General features: G+C 38.3%; 1 protein-coding gene across 3 annotated transcripts in view; it reads right to left on the bottom strand.

The window, feature by feature from the left end:
• Positions 1 to 5,989: 5,989 nt before the first annotated feature.
• Positions 5,990 to 21,749, bottom strand: part of MPP7 (MAGUK p55 scaffold protein 7) — a 97,846-nt gene continuing 82,086 nt past the window's right edge. For all 3 annotated transcript variants that reach the window (XM_044424684.1, XM_044424685.1, XM_044424683.1), the window contains exons 12-17: positions 20,359 to 20,529; positions 13,012 to 13,092; positions 11,889 to 11,982; positions 10,606 to 10,714; positions 9,927 to 10,070; positions 5,990 to 8,593 (exon numbers count right to left, since the gene is read on the bottom strand). In XM_044424684.1, the coding sequence (XP_044280619.1) occupies positions 8,414 to 8,593; positions 9,927 to 10,070; positions 10,606 to 10,714; positions 11,889 to 11,982; positions 13,012 to 13,092; positions 20,359 to 20,529 (779 nt within the window). In that variant the 3' untranslated portion in view covers positions 5,990 to 8,413. The remainder of the gene's footprint in view (positions 8,594 to 9,926; positions 10,071 to 10,605; positions 10,715 to 11,888; positions 11,983 to 13,011; positions 13,093 to 20,358; positions 20,530 to 21,749) is intronic.

Below are 21,749 nucleotides of genomic sequence, written 5' to 3'. Positions count from 1 at the left end.
TCCCAGCCATGGCAAGGGCAAGTGTAGAAAGTGGGTAGAACCAGGGCCCAAACTGGGAACAGATCTGTACAGAAGAGGCACTCAGAGCAACAGCTCAAAAGTGCATGTATGAAGCTTGCTTTGCCTGTTTGCAGGGAATGGCATGACAGCAGGAGCTGTGCAGAACAAGGTCCTCCAGACATAGTTGGCCCTGCCAGGCTTAAGAGCAACAGGCTGCTGGCCCCTGCTGCAGGCGGATCTGGACCTCCACCTTTAGGAGAGAAAATCTTTGTGAATACAGCAGGAGCATCTGTTTTAATGCTGTGTTCAAAACAAGCCTGGATATTTGTGATCTCACTCAGGATGAAGTGTACCTTCCTGTACTGACAGTTTATTGTCTATCATCCACAAAGTAGCTTTTGGGATTTACAGCAAGAGACCAATCCAAGCACAACTTCTAAGAACCATGTAAATCATACCAGGTTCAGAGGATTCGACTGTCAGCTCTGCAAGCTCAAAGTGTTCTTTCAAGTGACATCCATCATGACTCAGTCTGGCCACCAATGCCACATATGACAAAGATCCCTATTTTTAAATAGTTACACCAATACAGCTAGGATCCCTCTGCCTTGGGCCAAAATTATGTCAGCTCTGCTTGGTGTGTGTGTTTTATTTTGGGAGACTTGTCAGCTGGCGTCGTATCCTATTAGATTTGGAAGATGCGGAAATGCTTTTGTGTCTGAGGTGAAGGAAACATAAGGGAAGGAGGCCTGGTGCACTCTTGCCATCTTGTATCACAGGCAGAACTTGGGGTAGCAGATTGTTCCTGTCCCTGTCCTTGAATATTTTCCAGAAGCAACTGGAATTGCTTCTTGGGGTCAGACTAGATGTGTACAGATGTCGTCATGCTTGTATCCTTTTTCAACATGAAATGCTGTTTCTGGAGGAACAAGTTTAGAGGAGATTGTGGCTGAACTTGCAACTGTGCACACTCTGATCGCAGCCACTGGTCCAGAGAACAAGAGCTGCAAGGAGGTGGCATCCCTTCCTTCTCAAGGATACTGAGGCCAGGCTGCCAGTGGACAGAGAACTTCCCACCCTGGTCAGAAAGATCTGTTCTCCAGCTCCCAGTTGCTGCACGACTGCAAATTAGGGAAAAGGGTACACAGGCCCTTGCCAGGGGCCAAAGGACTCAGGGCTGCAAGCTACTTGTAACACTTCTGTGCAAGCAGGAAGAATGAACTGGGACCATGGGATATCAAGAGTGTAATTACTTCTAGCAGTGGTGGTGAACCTATGGTACTCATGCAACAGTGGGAACACAGAGCCCTGCTGGTGCACAAGCCAAGTCGCCCTAGCATTGCCCCAGCAGCTGAGCATCAGATAACAGCGCAGATAGGGGCCATGCGCATGCTCGGAAAGGAGTAGCAGTGCCAGGTGGTGATGTCATGAGCCACAACTCATTAGCCACGATTCATATGAGCTTTCGCATGGCCGGTCAATGCGCTGCCAAGGATATTTTCTCGGACTGGCTGTGAGTTGTTTTTTCTAAACCAAAACCTCAGTTTTCAGGTTTTATTGCAGTGTTGGCACTTTGCAATAAACAAGTGGGTTTTGGGTTGCAGTTTGGGCATTCGGTCTCGAAAAGGTTCACCATCAATGGGTTAGGGTTAGAAAAATGAGATGTCCTGGCATGATTTTGATGGTTGGAATGTGTTTAGAAAGGGCAGAAATGATGAGCTGTGCAGAAAGGAGGTGGAATGACTAGCTAGTAAATGTTAAATCTCTAGAGCAGTGGTCCCCAAACTTTTTTGGGCTGCCGCTGTTGTTAGGCATTCCCTCCCAAGCAAGACAGACTCTCCAGTACTTCTTGTAAGCATCCTTATTCTACATAGAAGGATCTAAGCATACAGAAGCCTCTGAGCATACAGAATGAGATGTTGAACCCTCTCTGTCCCCCTTTTCCCAAAGCTTTGCTTATGAACCCTTCAGGGCCTGTCTCTGGAAGGAGGGGCACTGCAGAACTGTGCTCACATCCGGTCTGCACTCTAAGCCCCTAATTGGTCCAACCTGCAGCTGTGTCGGCGGGCCCTTGGGTCCATATCTTCAGGACAATTTCACATTGTTTTGAAAAGAACAGACAAAAAATACAATAATGCATTCTTTAGATATCTGTGCCAAGAATTTAACCCTTTTTTAAAAAAACAAAACTAAAATGCATAATTTTGGTAAGCAAATGTTTCAGCAGGCATACTATTCTGTAACAAATCCTATTTCAAGAAAGACAAACATTTGTATTCTTGAACATTGGTGGTATTTCACACATGGTCTCTAGGAATCTCCTTGGGAGAGGTAAATGATTATGAAAAACTGACTGTTTTAAATGTAATGAATCCCCTAAGTAGGCTATGTACACTAACATTTGCTACCATAACTCTATATTTCAGATTTTGTTTAAAAAACCTGTGTTAAACTTTTGGCATAAATATCTAAAGCACACCTGATTGTATTTTCATCTGTTGTTCTTTGAAGCCACCACAAAACACTCTGGTAGCAAAGATTTATAATGCCACCTTGGTGTTTTTTCTCATTTGTATGCCTTCATGTGTCTGCTGCACTGAACTTCTCCCCAGTATAAGGTGGAATATTAGACGCATACAGGTGTAACATACCACATAAAGTGTTAATATTGCCTTTGAAAAACAGATCACTAGCGTTTAGGACAACAGTCATTTCTCTCATTGTTAATATCTACACACACTAGAAGAACTGAAAAATGGTTTTTGAAAACAAAAAACTTACCAGCTGCACAAGTGTTCCAAAGCTTTCATGTCATAAGAGTCTGTCTTATACATTAGACAACCATATAAAAAGGCTTAGGGGTAGTTTAACAAAAAGAAATAGAAAATGAATATCCAGGTGGCGTTTTAAGGAGAATATAATAAATAGCAGGGTTTAGAGAAATATAGAAATAAGAAAACAAGTTGAAAATTCCAGTAGAAGAATTACTCTTAAGAACACAAAGAATTGGGGAAGGTGAAATCCAAGTATTTTATTTGAAAATGTAGGTGAGAGAACTGCTCAGCCTGGCTCTTTCACCCCCACTTCTCCCCACATACCAGCACCACATAAGGCAAACTGCCTATAGCTTCACATGCCATTCTGTTTAAAGAGCTTAGAATGTTTTAAAATGAAAGAATGCTGTGGCTAACTTGAGTATTTTTTTCTTGGTTGCCCCTTGACTGGCTGAGGCCACAGACCAGAGCTTGCTGAAACTGGGATTATGTACAAATGCTTGTGCTGGGGGCTTGTGTGTATTTCTTGGCATTGTACTGCCCGAGAGGATGTTTTGGCCCCGTCACGCTGTTTGCATGAGTGTGTGAGCTGCAGTGTGTGATCAAGCAACAGGACCTTGCACAGTTGGCCTGTCCGTGTTCCTATCAGTGCTCTGTTGCCAGGGCATCTTTTACTAGTGATCTGTGGGAGATATTGTTTGTACACTGCCATTTCACGCCTGCCCAAGGGAGGAACTTGGCACCAGCTACATCAAATATGGAAGCCTCTTTGAACCAGCAGGCAAGGAGACACAAGTAGAATCCTACTGAAACCTTACAGGTTTCTTGCTCATCTGAGCAGCTCTCTAGCTGAAAAATTCAGAGGCGTGCACTAGATAATCCCCAAATTACTTGCCACCAGCTGCAGATACTGGTTATCAGTTGTTATGTGCCATGAGATGATCTCCATCTTATGCTGACCCTATGAATGAGCGCCTTCCAAATTATCCTGCCTTGAAAGACCTGCTCAGCTCTTACAAACTCAAGACTGTGCCTTTCTTTATTGAACTGATCCATCCCCCATTTGGTCCCCCCTTCTTCCTCCTTTAACTTTCCATAACATTCTCCGGTAGGTCATGCCTTCTCATGAAGTGGACTTGGTGTCAGAGACACATGTGTCAAATGCAAGCACAAGCAAAGTGTGATGCAGAAGCCTGCTACTTCACTGGCACAGTGGTTTGGTTTTGTTGCTGATGGTTGCTTTTGATGCTCTGCAGATCCTCCAAAACATTCCACATACACTGCCTCCCTGTTTCATGCTGTCCTAAAGATGGCATTCCTTTAGGACAGCATACACAAACCTCCTCTTTATTCACTGCATCCTCACAACAACCTTGTGAAATAGGTTAGGCCGAAATACTATTACTGACCCAGTGAATTTCAGGGCTGAATGGAGATACGAACCTGTGTCCTTCCCGTCCTAGTCTGACAGCTAATCATCATGCAACACTAGTTTCTCATGGTAATGATGTTAACAGTGCAGTCCATTTCTTAGTCGTACCAAAGAATCTACTCCAGAGCATGGAGAAAGAACACGACTGAGTGTTTCTAGGTTTCCTTTGGATTACTCTGTTTGTACCAACTGAAGCAAGCACATGGGCACTTTGCTTGCTACAGGCAGATAAAATTATTCCAATTTCTGATAGGGTCACATTATCTGGCTAATAAAAAGAATCACCTAGTGGCATTTTCCCCATAGAGAACAATTAGATTGAGCTCTGCAAAATTCAGCATTATAGTGGGTTTGGTGGGGTGTTGTTTAGCAGTCTGGCTTCCATCACAACAATCCCAGCAACTTAAGGAAAGGAACAATATTAGGAAATACAAACTTCCTAAGGTTTCTGGAGATGTGTGAATATTGCATTTGTGTAGGATATATATCTTTGCCATCTTGTAACTTCATTGCTGTGCCACACAGAAAAATGCTATGTGCCTTCAGTTAGAAAAGAGAGACACTATTGTAGACATGCTTCTTAAGGAAACAAAAATATCAGCACTCATGAAAAACGCAATTAGAAAAAGTTTTGTGAGCACACTTGCATTTGCATGGATAATAGAAAGGTTCTTTAGTTGAAGCAACATACACATTAAGTCAGAACCATCATGACACAATAAAAAGCTTTTTTTCCAACAGCTCATTTAAAATGTATGCAGAGCAACCCAATAAAAGCACCCTCAGAAGCCAATATCCTTGCTTTACTTAAGAAAATATAACAAACCATCTATTAACATACCCAGTTTTAATTTACTGTACCCACACGGTTCTCCCCTTTTTCGTGTTCCCAACAACCTAAAGTTAAGAGGATTTCCATCTGTGTAATAGGGGACAGCTTTATTTTTGACCACTGAAACATTCCTGGATTATACTCAACCCTAATACGTTGTACAAGTCCCACTAATTTCAATAAAAATTCAGTCATGACTAGCATATCTCATGGGATCCAAATTCAACTAACTGGATACCACACAGTTAGGACAAAAAAGTGAACCAGTTTGTCCATGACTGGACAATTTAGTTGGGCAGGCAACATAATCATTAAAAGGGCTGATCAGTTTAGACCTGGTCTACACATGCGAGCTAGTAAGGCAGAAGTGAGATGGTAGAATGGACTACATGCCTTCAGGTGGCAGACAGCATTTAAATGCTGGCACCCACCTCCACCCAGGAGAAATGGAAAACTAATAAGCAGAGAGAGAAACCCAAACCTGAACACAACATTCTGTGGGGAGCACTTACCACTTCCACTTCACTTGCAAATGAGTGCAGCCTGTTCTCACCTGTCCCCTTTGCATTAATCTCATTTGTCTTTCTGCTGGGTTCTTAATCCTCAAATGTAAACAAACAACAGAAGGAAACAGTAAATGATTGGGTAAACTAAAGGTCTTGTGTCCTTCTCATAAAAGGATACATATTTACATAGGCAGCTACTATTCTGTTCAAACCTTGGCAGAGTATTGAAGGTTCTGACCTGCCTGTGCTGTATCCGGTGCTAAGTTTCAAAAAGAACATGTTTCCCTATGGCAAAAATATGGTTTAATTCTAAATACTGGATCATTCAATCATAGTACTTGCTTAAAGGCGATAGTGGTAATGACTAATATAATATAGACATGTTTATTAAGTTGTAGTTCTATGTAAAGTCTTGTGTGATTTACAAAAGTAAATTTTCTCAAGCTACATGATGTCAATAATTTATTGATAAGGTTGTATTTCAGGCACATAATAAGTAGGTGAATTGATGACAACTTCAAGTATTGCTCTGAATTCAACAGTATAAAAGATTAACATTTGCTTTACAATGACAAAACAGCAAAAATACAATAAAGATAAACCATGAAAACACAGTTCTCAAAACCATGCAGTACAATTTGAAGAAGCTGACAATTTTAAGTCTGCTTTACCTTTAGCCAAAGCCTGGTTTCAATTAATTCATCTTTTAAAAATATCCCCATGCTATGCAAATAAACTAATGAATGATCCACATAGTTCCTGCTTGCATGCAGAGTGCACCATTGCTTTGGAGAGAACACACAGCACTGACTTATGCAAAGTTCCATGCACACCCAAGCTTTTGGATTGTCTTATTAAAACAAGGAGGTCAGGAGTCATTGCATCCAAGCTAGCAATATGGTATTGTCCTCTTTAAGCACAAATAAGAACTATTAATATTATGCAGATTAATAGTTATTACCAGTAAAAACACAATGTGTAAAGCTGTATTTTAGGTGGCAGTTACTGGTAATGGGGCAGCACTGATATCAGAGATTCTCTAGCATGTTACAACATTTGATACCTACAGGCAAATGCTTCCTTGCTCTCAATAGAACCATTGCATGAACAGACTCTAGCGTACAAGAAAATATATTTCTAATGAAATACTTTATATCCTCTTGTACAAAAAAACTAAACATTGGTAGATACCAGGCACTCGAGTTCTAGCTTTCAATGTATTCTCTGGAAATCTGATACTTAGAACATAACAATTACAAGAACCAATGATTTATTCAAAGTGGTATTTTAAAAATGTAACATTTTACCTGAAAAAAACAGTTCAGTATTTTCCATGCAAGTAAATGGTACTGAAACACAATCATACTTAACTCACCAAAAACAGTAAAACCTGAGAAACTCAAGATTGTGTATGTTCTGTGCCAGCTCTATAGGATGCATCAAACTAGCAAATGTTTCCAAGAGAGGACATTTTGGTTGTTGGCACTTCCCTTGTATTATACAATTTAAAAACAGAAATGCAATGAACCAAAAAAGCCAACCATCTATTTAGACTACATTTGCAAAGACCTCGTAGTTTATCTGTATCTAAACTAAAATATTTACATGGAATGTTGAGTTTATAAAGCTAATGTTTCAAATCACGGACACCTACGGATCTGTTTAATAAATGATCACATTGACAAGAAATTCAAAAAATTAATATCCCCCTTCACCTCTTTCCATAAATATATATAGTCTCACTAAATTCTTTTGCCTTTAAATAAGACAGCTAACTCTTTATACATTAACATAAAATAACTGGCTTCCTGTTTGCATGCCAGAGCTGTGATGCATTACTATTTCATGCTATTGGTAAGACAAATTCACTTATACACAACATGTATATCTCTTTTACCTATTAATATACTTTGTCTCAGGAGGAAATCAAGAAAAAGCAAACAACATGTTTTTAGAAAACACAATTTGAGGTTTCAATTTTATGTGACCAGTGTAAAATGAGAATGCTCCTCAAATGTTAATTACAAGTTTTCAATTTTTAAAAATAGTTTCTGGGTTTTTCAAAGGCTTTTTTAGAAAGATATATTTAAAATAATGAAGCACTTATATAAATAAAATCAATTTACACAACTGCCTTTATCACCAAGGCTACTCCTACCACCCTGTTATCTTAATGACTTTCATAAAAATTACTCTAACCTATCCAAGCTTTGATGTTTCAATTAAAAGCCTTATATTTCTTTGACTCTTACCAAAGAGTAATCTACAAATACTCAAGATATAGAATATTATTGCTTAGTGAAAATACCCAAGAATGTTTTCCCACCAAACTAAGGTATATTTGTTGTTCTTGCAAAGACAGTCTGAATGTGGAAGACAAGTTTATACTCCACTTACAGAAAATCCTGACTGAGTATAATTCAAATACATATTCTAGTTGACAAAATGTTTACCTTGCCCAATTTTCAGTTTTTTCAAATGATGACCCTTAGACCGGATATAACAAAATTTGTGGCTACTTCAACACTCATCTCAGAACTGAAGATCTATCAGCAATTCTCTTATAGGAAATCTCACACAGCAAATCTTACCCATTTTACAAATGGTTTGTATCACACGAGGTGAGGATGCACTTTAAAAATCAGCAAACTCAACTGGTTAAAAATAGGGTGAGATTGTGATCTTCTGCTTCCACAATCCTCTTTCCAAACAGGAAGGTTTACACACGCACACATTAAGATCAACATTCCACTGCACTGAGTTTGTAAAGGCATCAGTTTGCCAAAGCTAGGAAAACTTCCCAACATGCCCATTTAGATCCAACTAAGTACCATATTAAAACATTATGAAACATTTTATTTATTTAGTGTTATGAATGCACCCAACTGACTGGAACCCAAAAGGCTTCTTTTTCCAGTTTGTCAAAGGTTGTTTTCAACTCATTGTACGCTGTAGTAAGATCATCATTTACTATAACTTTGTCAAAAAGATGGCTGTATTGGCTTTCCATCATCTGTGCAGATTTAATCATTTCTTGAAAGTCTTCTTCCTAAGACAAGAGTAAAAGCAAATCAATCCACTTAACTGCTTGAACACAAAGCATTTCCACTTGCTTAGGGGGAAGCTGACAATCTGACATATTTGCCCCTGCTATTTTTCAATAGCACAGATGTGGGATTGGTGCTCCACCACCCCAACAGCTGGACTTCTGCTGTAGAATCGCCACACCAAGGTCTATATTTAGCTAACAGACCATTAAAAAGTGTTTTCTTCTTACTTCAAAACTTACTGTTTACTTCAAAATTTGCTGTTTACTTCAAAATTTACATAATCCCAAATTTCAAATTATTTTTAACAGGCTTGAAAGCTTTATTTTGCCTAGCTTCCATATAGTTGCCTTTTTCTTCGTATCAGCATCATTAACCAGTAACTGATAATTAAAGAAATGTCTGTGTGCTAGGAACAGCACTGGAAAATGTTTTTAAGCTGTTTACACTAATGATGTACTGACAAACTGCATTACCTAAGACCCAGCCTGCTATTAGCAAGGGATTTACTAGAACACAGTCTGTATTTTTAAAGTTTGGTAAGAATCCAAAGAATTGCTCCTTTTGGATTCCTGGGTCTTACTAGGGCCCATTCAGTAAGTTTATGTTCATGTTTTTGGAAACATAGAATGTAAGTATATAAAATTAAGAAGCAAATCCTAAGAGGAACATGTTTGCAAGACTGCATTATGCTTTTCCAGGTTAAGAAAGTACTGTACTTGTGCATTAAAAAGTCTCACCAACCTAAACATTCCAGAAATGTTTGTTTAGATAATCAAAATTTACAAAAAGAATGGTGAGAAATACATTTGCAATGCCCATAATTAGTATCCTTGATGGGCATTCATGGGACATTATCACAGGTTCCACATATTCCAAGCAGGGAGGTCCCAATGGAGGTTGCTCATCTCTCAAGGACACATCACAATGGTCACCACAGGCACCATCCTGCAATACCCCCTTTCCCCCATTCAACATGCACTTCAGGCTGCCGGCCATTCAGGCGGGTGCATCAATACAGTTAATGCACACGGTTTTCCTTTCGTTGTTACCTAAACTTACTCCCATAGTCTTGTGACATTTTTAGTATCTGGCTCCTGGAGAGTAACCAAAAAACCAAACAAACATGAAAGGTTTCCTCTAGGAGGAAAGGTTACAACATCTGGGATTGTTTAGCTTAGGACAATGGTGACAGAAGTATGTGAAATTATGCATGCCATGGAAAAAGGTTAGAAAGACACCCCCCCATTAATTAATTAATTCCAAGGGGGTGCATCTATCTTCCCTGAAAGTTACAGTAACAACACAATATTCTACTTTGTGAGAATTACTTACTTGAAAAGGTTTAGCAGCACCTTTTTCATCCTTGCTTGAAATTATCTTGGCATTTTTTCGTGTCTCTCGTAAACGTTCAATTGATGGAGGTTTTATAAATATGACAAATGGTTTAAATTCTAATGTCCTTAAATGCTTCACTGTCTGGCAAGAAGAAATACTAAGTTATGACCAGCTTGTTTTAAAATGTATTTACTATGAATAAGACAAGTCATCCACCACTCCCTAACTTCTATCGGGAACTTCCCTGTATTTTTCTCCCTGATCCCCCAAAGATTCTGCTATTAAGTATAAATGATATAACACTCTAATTCTGCAGAGCAATTCACAAACTTTCATTTAAAAAGACTGTCTATGGAATTTCCTCAAATCAGTTATTTTGTTCATATAATCTAATTCCATACACATAGGATGATGAATCAATGAGAATCCATTTCTGAACAGAGAGGCAAAACTATGAATTTTAGATTAATTTACCAAACATCATTCTTCTTTCACAGTTAGTATACCAAGCAGCTTTTGGTAGTACACTAACAAGCAGTTTCAGGTTCATGTTTCATGCTAGTAGCATTTCTCAGGACATTAATGGTATTTTTGTGCTTTGACCCCTAAATTTTACCCAGTCACAACAGGCAATGGGAATCAGAAAGCAAAATGAAAAGTCCTGTTGCTTACTTACATGTGGTTGTACATCCAATAAACAAACTTTATTTTTAGCCAGAACACATCTGACTGAGTCTATACTGGTACCATAATAATTGTTTTTATATTCTCCATATTCAATGAACCTGTAATAGGAAAAATAAATGATTCCCTGTTTCATTTAGCAAGATCCTAAACCCAAAACTACACAGATAAGGTCCACATGGACTTCTACGGACTTTTGCTTTGTCAAAAAAAATACGGAAAACCAGGTTTTTACATTTGATGGAACAAGAGATTGGGAACTGGCAGTACACTAATGTTTCTATGATCCTTGCCTAAACCAATGTAATGGAATAAAAGAATGAATAAATTAAATGACAGAAACTACTGAAAGCTGTGTGTTATACAACATTGAAGTGTTCCATCTCCCACATATGAAGTGTTTTATCATAGTAATAATTGTTCCATTAGCTTTCATAAAAGTATACAAAATGTCTGCCAAAGAGGACACATGTCTACTTCAAGAAGTGACATTACCCTGGATAACAGTACATTGGCTTAATTCTGGACCAGCTGGTGCAGACACAACACACAGCTGACTTCATTCAATCTTCCTGTATGCAGCCATAGAAACATCTGACAGACCCCCCCCCCCCCAGTTCAGAAGTGGTCCCAAAGGCAGGACAGGAGAATGGCTGTTTAAAAACAAGAATTAGAAGTGCTACTGTATGCATCTATTGACTAAAGGCATAGTTGAGACTGACAGTATGAGTTGGTTCAGAGAACATAACAGAAACTCCAGAGTTGAGTGTGGCTTGTTACTGAACCATGGCTGTTTGTTGAAACATGACGTATCATGTCTGATTCCAGCTGCATAAACAACCCATGAATTATTAAGTATGGCTAGATGAGACAACATAATAACCCATGTTTCAACAACACTCATGATCCAATGAAAACTCATATTCAACTCATACTCAACCCTTGAATGTGAGTTATTATATTGTTTGAACCCAATGGAATTGCATTCATTATTTCTCTAAGTAGTCAGCAGTTGCAAATACGCAGGTATCTAAGATAATCTGAAAATACATTGTTGACCTCCCAAAATTCAAATTAAGGCTGTTTTAAAATTTGAGTATTTAAATGAGGAGACATTATTGAACTGATGCTTTCAGTAAGTCAAGGAGCGCTGTCAAGGACAGGACCTTTTAGAGAGCACTCATAAATAGGGTTGCCATGAATCAGAGATGATCTGACAACTGGGCACAAAATGACAAGACATTGTTATGACAAGAGTTCTTCGTTTTCACATACTTATTATTCTGTACATCTGTCTCAAACAAATGTTTGGAAATAAAAGTGTACTCAACACCATCACTTTCTTGACTTCTTCTTGCTCGTGTTGTGTCTGGTTTTATTGAGAAAGAATAAAAGAACAGTTTACAAGTAAATAAAAAAGTTCACATCTTATTTGGTCTTAAAATGCAAGTGAATGGTATGCAACATTCAGAAATTCATGGAAATAATTAAACTCAAGAACTCCCCCCATTCCTGCCCCATGACATTCACAAATACATCCAAATCAGGAATAAACTTGGGCTTTTGTACCTCCTCCTCCTTTCATCTTTCATTTACAGCATGGAGAAGTAATCCCATTGATTTTGCATGTGGGACTACAAAATGGATATTAACTCTCCTTTTTAGTGGTTTCAATATTCAGGAAAGGGGTGTAGAAGTATGCTAGCCTGAGACCCAGTCCTGACTTCATTGTGTGGAGTTCAGTTTTCTGCTTGCTTTTGTTTTCTGACTTGTCCTTCAAGTTGATCTGACTTATCTTTGTACTTACTGAAAATAATTTATTGTAATTACTTCCTGAAAACTAGTGTGCACTTCCACACTAACAAAACTTACTTCTCTTTTGTCACCTCTGGATAGTAAACCCAATAAAACTATTTTTGTTTGTGCACTGGCCAGTGTACAGCTTGGAATCTACTAAGCTAGTGAGTGATCTGCAATGCAGCAACAGAGGCGCAGATGGGAGTATAGGCCTGACCAGGGCAATTCTTGTTCATTATGCTGCTCAGTAGCGGGCTCTACTGTCTACACCATTTGTGGCATGGATGGACATCCCTACTCTACCATGTGGCTACAGCATCTTTCTACTCTGCCTCTTTTGCCCAGCTCCCACAGAAATTTTAAATGAGAAGTTCATTTTCAAGAATATTCAGCAATAAGCAGCAACAGCAAATCAACCTTATGCTTTAAAAAATGTTGAGGAAGCATAGCCAATTGATTTCAATTCTTAATCAAGGTGCAAGGAGTCTTAAAATGTGCTTGACATAGATGTGAATAACCAGGTTCAAACATGTTATTCTTATGCCAAACTGCAAAAATGAATTGATACAGTAAAGATTTACGTAACAGATTTTTTACTTACGTGGCACTGTTACGCCATAATGCTGAGTATCGCTGATTAACAATTTTCTTTTCAGTTCATTCAGCCCTACACCCACAGGCCCTGAAATTTAAATGCATTTTAATCAATTATTACCACAAAGTACTGTATGATGAGAAATCTGAAAGGCTGTTCTAGCTACATAAGACCAAAACAACATTTGTACTGGAACAACTCCAACACCACCAGTATTTGCTATGCAGATCTGAAGAAACTGCCAAAGGCTTGAATTCATGTGACCTGTGGATTTCACAAAATTTGGCCTGGCACTATCTGTGAAATGAACAGCATGTTGCCTGTTTTGTCAAAGACAAATTGACACACATAAATTAAAAAAATTACTCCTGACAGAGTAGGGAAGCTAAGCTTAGTACTCTCAAGGATCATGAGTATACAGTTACATGTCTATTAAATGGCAGCAACCCAGATGAATTATCAGTATCTCTCCAGTGTTTGGAATGGTTACTGATAGATTTAATGACTTTTCAGCAGCAGAAGGAAGAAAGCCTACTATAAAAGTATCACTGAAGCTCTGAACAGCCATGTAAACATTTTGATTTCCACTTATCTGCTGTCTTCCTTACAATGATTCTGAGAGACAGTCAAAGAGCATATGAGAAAGCCTATTGTATTGTTTTGCCTTGTAATCTGAACCATTCCCTTGGCAATGGTATCAGTGATTGTAACTGAATCAACACTACAAACAGGCTCCAGTGCTCTGAGTGCCTAGATGACCAGCAATCATGTCAAGGCATCTGTAACAGCTTACAACATCTGATTTTATTTTTCCTCTTGCTCTAAAACCCCTATCTGAAATAGAATTCAGTCAGCTGATTGGCCTGGATTGTTTCTTTTTGCTCCATGGACAGAATTCACCAGTTACACCGATATTATTAAAGGCATAATCCTATTTATGTTTAAGCAGAAAAATGGCCTACAACTCCCAGTATTTGCCAGTCAGTCATGCTGCTCTTTAACTGAAACTAAAAATAACATCAAATCAGTTTTTCAAATGTGTCTGGTCACTCCACACTCAAGAGGAATAAAAAAGCTTTTCTGAGTCTCCTGAACAACAGAAAAGAACGGGCCTGCCACTTTGCCATAGGGAAGCTTTCCACTGAATAGGTGACAATGTAGAAAAAGTTGCTTCTTTGTGCCTACCAACCTAGCTTTGGACTGCTCTGTGTAGTTAAGAGTAGGATTGTGTGGAATGAGCTAAGCCTGGGGGAGGCTCACAGAGATGGCCCTGCTTCCTCCCATTCTACTTTAATGGTTAGTCTTTTTTACTATCCCTTCTCCTACCACAGGGCCATTGGCCACTGAACACAATGTGAGAAAGAGCTCGAGAGAGTTAGAGGCAGCTGAAGACAACACCAGGTGCTTGCTCCTGCTCCAGCTGCATTTGCTTTGGTTTCAGTGCAGAAAGTTCAGCATATTCTCCTTGCATTTTATTGATGTTGGAACTGGCTTTGAGAACTTCTGTTGAAAACTGGGATAAATGTCCACTAAATAAACACATAAAGTAAGCCAAATGCTCCTTTAGTGTTGAGAGTTATTGGAAGAGAGGGAGATAGCACTGATACATAGTGGCAATGGGGAGGATTTCTAGCTGCAAGGGCCAGCAAGGGAGAACTGTATGTATCCCTCATAAAACTGGCATACAGAAAAGAGGCTGATGGTATCAGAATGTAAATTGACACTGGTAATTAATATGCTTTTTTTCCTGATAGCCTGAAGCATGTCAATCCCTTTCTTCAACAGCCCATATGATAAACTATCCCCTGATGCATGTCCCAAGATTTAAATGATCACTTATTTAAATGTCAATCAGCATTCTCACCATATTGTCAATATTTTGGTCTCATTCAGATAAGGGAAAGGGTTAACTGCAACCTTCCCTATGTCCTGACCCCAAACACAGTTACCTAATTTACCTCTTTGGGTCCATAGCTGCTGAGGGGATACCAGTTTTAAGGCATGTATGCAAACTGCAATCAGAGCAAGGTGTCTCCATTTTTCAGAAAAGACTCTGGCAATAAATCTAATGGTGGCAGATCCCCCACCATCCTCCTTTCCTACTCATCTGAAAAGGCTATTTGATTTTAGGGGCTGGGATGCCAAAACCACCTGCAAGGAGCAACTACAAGGCTCCAATTAGTGGGAGATGCAATAAAAATTGCAGGTGGTGGCAAAGTGGAATAACATGATGAGTTTGCATTAGAGAGAATGAAAGAAGAAAAAGTATGTTTCTTCAATTCTTCTCTGTGCTTATTCAATGAACAGAGATAGACTGGGGACATTTTGTGATGGATGAAGAAGGCCAATAGGACAGTTTGGGAATATGAAGATAGAACTACATGTTTCTATTAACAGAGTTAATAATTAATTTCAGGAAGAGATAAGAGGACCGAAATATGACAACAGAGGTTGAGGCAAAAGAAAGCTGCAGTGTTTCAACAACAACCTACACTGAACCTATACTCAACTTTTGAATGTTGGTTATTGTGTAGCCTGAACCCAGTCATTAAGGCTAATCAAGTTTTTTCTAAAAATAAATTATTTTTCTGCCAAATAAAGGGCACAAGCTAAAAGTGGGACTATATTATAGGGAATTTTCATTCTGTGAACTGGTAGGTTTTTTGCAGAAAAAAATAATGTAACATGAAATCTTGACTTGGCAGGCAATTTTTAATAGATTGTTACAGTAAATTATGTTTCAGTTACTATAGCTAAACATTTTTGCCACAACCAATTATGTGAATGTTTAATTATTTGTCTTTGTGTTTCCTGGCACTAACTTCAGAATTGTTTTTCACACCTTGTATTGGATTCTGCAACTAGTACATGTAACACTTTTAAATCTGATTATTTGCACTGTACCCAGTGCCAGTTTTTCTGCAATCAACCCAAGACATTTTTATGATATTGGCCAGACTTAAGCTGTTTCTAATACCAAGAGAAGAACATAAAAATTACAAAAGTCTGCAATACATTTGTGAGCTGCTTTTGTTAATGTAAATGCACTTTCTTCACTTGATTTATTATCACCAAAATAAAATGAAATTTCTAGATATTCCTCAGAGCCTACATATGTGATTTGCTATAAAAGTCTACTTATCACACTTTTTCACACAACTCTGTTGATATAGGTGTAAAATCAACTCAACCGTGTTATTACTTGCTGTGTGGAACCCACAATCTCTCTCTCACAGTAGTAGGTACCTGAACTTGTGCGTTAGGGAATGACAAAGCTGCTTATTAAAAACTGGTTTAAAGTGTTCCCTTGGATATGAGCTATAAAGAACAGCAGTTCTACAGTTCATAACAGTCCCTGATAGAGGGTCATATTTCTTCTGGTCTGCATTTTTTTTAATAATGGAAGAAATTCTACTAGTGGAGCATTAGACTATATATTACTGCAAAACAAAAATAGAGCACATGTACCAGAGAAATAGAAAAGTTTTATTTTCAAGGGAGTTTATATTTCTTAAAAGACCATTCTATGAAAAGGAAACACAACAACAAGTCTCTAAGGATGCAATTCTATGTATGTGTAGACATTCCTGACGGGAATTGTAGGCCCTTTTTTCCTATCTAAACATGCACAGGTTTGCATATTAAATAGATAATGTTATTTGAAGTTGCTGATAAGGCCCAGGAACGTCTGGAGCATTTTTTATGTAGCACTTTCTGAAAGTGATTGATCTCAAGCATATCATGGGCTTAGCTGCTGAAGCAAGTCAAATGTAAAACCAACTCAGTGCTGTTTGGGCCACCCTACAACTACAAGCAGCCACCAGTCATTGTTTCCCCATTTAGTTATGAGGAAGCAAATCTGGCTTTTTTGAAAGTGAAGACCTGGAATCTGGAAAAACAGATTGCTTATATATCACTTCAGTAAGGAAGGTTGGGCATATTAACTGTTATGAAGTTATGTTCCTTAGCTTCAGGATTTTTGTAAAATTGTGTATTATTAGCTATTGGTAAATAAAAATCTTAGCAAATTATTTCCTTGAGTCACAGAAATAGCATGAAAATGGCATTCTAAAGTTATAAGGGAAGTTCAACTGAATCGGTCTTTCCAGCACTAGCACAAAAGGTGCTCTGTGCCAAACACCTTAATAAAAAAGAGCTCTGCACCAAGATAGCAGGCCTGCTTGTGATTAACTATTCCTACAGCGAGATGTGACAATTTAAGAATGCAAAGAAAAGAAAGAGGACAACAACAAAATTTAATGATTATGACTGTAATATTTGCGTAACAGGAAAACTGAAGCCTAGTGTTTGCTTTTCCTTTTTACCAGCCTTAGCTGTGCAGGATCCAGCACAAACCAGGATTTTGAAGCTACCTTTACATTCTGGAGAAAGGGATCTCCAACACTAGTTCATTCTGTAAGTAAGGCTCTCCGCATGTGCAAGGGCTCTGTGCAGAGGAATGGAAATTTCTCTACATATAGAAAAACTGCATGAGGGAAAAGATATATGTGGGGCCTTTACCCTTTTCAGACACTAGGTATACAGCCAGTTTACGCCTTTCTCTTCAACTTGCAGGTCTGTGTTCATCCTACCACCTGCACTTGAGTACTCAGACCAGGAAAGAGAAAGCTGTAAATAGAGTCCTTTCCTACACAGCAGCATATCTACTCACTCCATTCCAAGCCTCACATTTGGAAGAGAGCATTTTCCAGACTTGTTCCAGGATACATTTTGTGCATCTTCATGTAATCAGGTCAAACATGGCTAAGTGGGTTTATGTCCTTAAGACATATATGCTGAATGGTCACTTTTCTCAGATATGCCTACAGAAGGCACAATGTGTAGCTATACTGGACAGCAGGGAACTTTGGCATCTGAAATACTATCACAGGAAGGCTATTCACTATCTTTCAAAGTGTATGTAGTAACAACAGTGACACATGCTCTGGTAACCTCCCGGTTGGATTACTGTAACGCGCTCTACATGGGGCTGCCCTTGAAAATGGTCCGGATACTTCAGTTGGTACAGAATAGAGCTGCCAGGCTGCTGACAGGGACCGGTTGTTATTCTCACATAATGCCGGTCCTCTACCAGCTCCACTGGCTTCCAGTTGAAGTCCAGGCCCAATTCAAGGTGCTGGTTTTGACCTATAAAGCCCTAAAAGGCTTGGGACTGGAATACCTGAAGGAACGTCTCCTTCCTTATACACCCTCATGCCCCTTAAGATCTGTGGGAGAGGCCCTTCTCCAAGAACCCTCCCTGAAGGAGGAAAAAGAACATCTACTCAGAGTAGGGCCTTCTCTGCAGTGGTGCCCAGATTGTGCAATGCGCTCCCCAGAGAGGTTTGCCTGGCGCAGAACCTATATTCTTTTCGGCACCAGGTCAAAACTTTTTTATTTAAGCGTTATTTTAAAAATTAGTATTTTAATGGTTTTAACAGTAGAATTTGATTTATTTACTTTTATTGGTTATATATTATCATATTGTGACACTGATTGTTTTATTGAATTCTGTTTTTAATGTTGTAACCCGTCCTGAGATGTTATACATAAAGGATGGCATATAAAAGTTTTAATTAATAAATACATTAAAAAATATGACACAGTGCTGGTTCCTATTATCTGCAGTGCAAACAAAAACAAGAAGCAGGTGCAAAGGGGGCTTTCAGGTAAAATGTGTGGTAAAGGGGTAAGGGGTAATTGAGAGGGAGATTCTGTGAGGTAAGTTTTGTTGAAAAAGGCAAGAAATTTGAGGTAAGTGTTGAAATAATGCACCCAGGTAAATTCCTAGGGCACTCAAAATGGTGGTTGAAAGTGGAATGAGAAAATGGCAGGAGTCTCACTTGTTTATACTAGGGAAAAGGGGATGGGGCTGTGCAGGCGCGGCACCCATATGTGTGTGATGCACACGGAGACCACAAAGAAAAACGAGAGTGTACACAATTTGTCCTTTGCAAGTGGCCATTATCTGTGGCCATTGGTTATGCTGGGATGTGCAGAAGAGTCACAGGAAGGCCAGCCTCCTGCCTTGGACCAGGCTGGAAGACAATCAGAAATGACAAGGCAGAGTGAAGTATGTGAATATCTTTCGCCAAGTGTCTGAAGTACAAAAAATGTTGTACTCCACATAGGGCTCTTTTCCTGAGTATCAGAACTATGCCAAAAAACAATCAATCAAAAACAACAATGAAAACCCACACAGCAAATAGGTTGCTGAGCGAGTTTCCTAAGCTGAAAAGCCCCTTCATATGGACTGGATTCAATGTTATTTCTCTTGAACAAGTTTTCAGTGCTATTGCTGATTATGTGACCACAGCTTTGGTTCCAAGAGTCTTAACAATTTATAGAGAATAAATCTAATTAAGCAAACTTCTAGTTACCTTGACAGGTTCCCAGAACCCCCCTTTGTCTGGCTCCACAGACATGTGTTTTTTCTGATACTGAGGATGACTCAGCTCTTATATTCAACTATTTATACACAAATGCCATCAATTATATTTTGATCAGTTATTGATACCAAGCAAATGTACAGACAACAGTTATAGAAAGAAGTAGATACTGTGGTGTTTGTTGACAAAAGTTACAATAGAAAAGGAAAACAAGCCAAAATGCAGTGCAAACTCTGCTGATACAGACGGCTGCCAAAAGAGATTACTCCCTGCCATGAAGTAACTCCAAGAAGTAACTTTCCTCATTTGTATAATTATATACTTGAAGTTGACTTCAGTGGCTCTGCTCTCTGATCTGCCCTTGCATGAAATCAGACGGGTGAGTTCACAAGACAGAGGCTTTTTGGTGTTGGCAATTAAGACTCAGAAGTAGCTTCCCATGACAATTCTCTGGGCCCTTCTCTTGTTTTCAGATATCTATCAAACATGCCTGAAATGTGCAGCTTGCTTTTAGCGTATGACTTCTGAACATGCTAATTTGTTGCATTCTGCTATCTAAATATTTGCTTTTATTGCTGCATTTGGTGCCATTTTAAAACATTTGCTTTCAGAAAATGCATGTTTTTATTTTCGCAAGCTGCTGTTTTTAAAAACACAAAACTAGCTGCCTAGAGATCCTGTCTGAATATAAGATGGGATATAAGTGCTTCAAATAAAGAAATAATAAATAAAACTGAGGTATAGATCATAACAAATGAATAAAACATAAAGATGTTTTAGTTGGCATAAAATATTTCTGACATAAGTAAAACAGTTGCTGTTTTGCAAGATCAAAAATCTATAATAAATATGGTAATATACTTTCACGGAATAACGGAAAGAAAACTAGAACAATACTTTTAAACCTCTGTCTTCTTATTTGACCAAACTTCAGGAATTCAGGACTTTATTTTTTTTAACTTACCAACTAAGACAACAAGTCTGTATTTCTCATTAGGCTGTCGTTTATACTTCGCTACTTCTTCATAGGTTGGAACATCTGCTGTATCATACTGATCACTCTTCTTGCACTCATACATTGTCTTGTTAGTTTTTCTATCTTTTCTGCTTAGACGAAAACTCCTCCTAAAACCAGCTGCAGTTACAAGATTTAAAAAAAGGAACAAGTGTTAATGTCAAAAGTAATACATGGCAGCCCATCTAGAGCACATGCTCCTTCATATGGGCAGCTCAGCTTTTTCCTTTTCTTCTTTACACATCTATATAAAATATATAGACCAGGACTGAAATCCATCTGCAACTCCAGATATACTTGCTTTAGCTTATGCAAAGACATATATTAGTGAAATGGAATTCTTTGGCTTTTTCTTCTTTGATCCTTATGGCCAAATGACAAGCTACCTTTGAAAGCACCTTATGTTTTAAAAGGAAGGTGGCCTATTTATGTTACTACATATTTTTTTTCTCTGAAGTGCCAATTTCAAGAAGCATGTACTGCAGGTGAAAATCAGGCACTGAGTTTTACAAGAATTCTTTAAAAAAAATCTTACTGGTATAGTAGGGATTGGATACCTGTTGAACAAGGAGAACAGGAAAATGTCTATGTATTTAAACTTATCCATGCAGCCCTGAGGCCTGCAAAAATTGTTTAATACCCATTCTCCAGCTACCCATAATTTTAATAAGTGCTTGCAGGATCAAAAGACGACTCTCACAGGATGCAACTTGTCCATTATTCACCTACACATGTTCTCAATTATAGCTGAGATCATATATTTGACAATATTGGTTCAAACAAAGTCAATCTAGTCATGTACATTACATTTCTTTAAAAATTAGTAATTTCAGATTTTTGAATTATATTAAAAATCAAATGTGACACATCACAGCTAAAAGCTTAGTTCTGATAACAAAAACAGTATGAGAAATGCATTAAATGTGATATAAAATAAAAGAGAACTAAGGACAGAACAAGTAAGTTTTGAAAAGTAAAAAAAAAAAAAAGCTAGGCAAACGTTACAGTATTCAATATAAATAATGTTCAATTATCCAGCTTAGTCATTTTTAAACCTATTATTCATTACATTTGGCTCCTGTAGTGATGTGAAGACAAGTGTGCAGTTTTGTCTTGATAACTATGTGAGATGAGTTAGGCTGACAGCAAAGGCCCCCCAGGGAGTCTTGCTACTCAGTGGGAATTTGAATCTTGATTTCAGTGTCCAACTCAGTTCTCTATTCATTATTCACAATGAATAATTATGAACTCCACAATATTGAAAGAGGTTCAGGAAAATAGAATTATAAGAATGAGTATCAGAATACATACTTGGTATCCTGAGGATTTGCTAACAGTTT

Source organism: Varanus komodoensis, unplaced genomic scaffold (genome assembly GCF_004798865.1).
Source record: "Varanus komodoensis strain SLA01 unplaced genomic scaffold, ASM479886v1 scaffold15, whole genome shotgun sequence".
NCBI lineage: Eukaryota > Metazoa > Chordata > Lepidosauria > Squamata > Varanidae > Varanus > Varanus komodoensis.
This window is presented reverse-complemented; position numbering and strand designations above follow the sequence as displayed.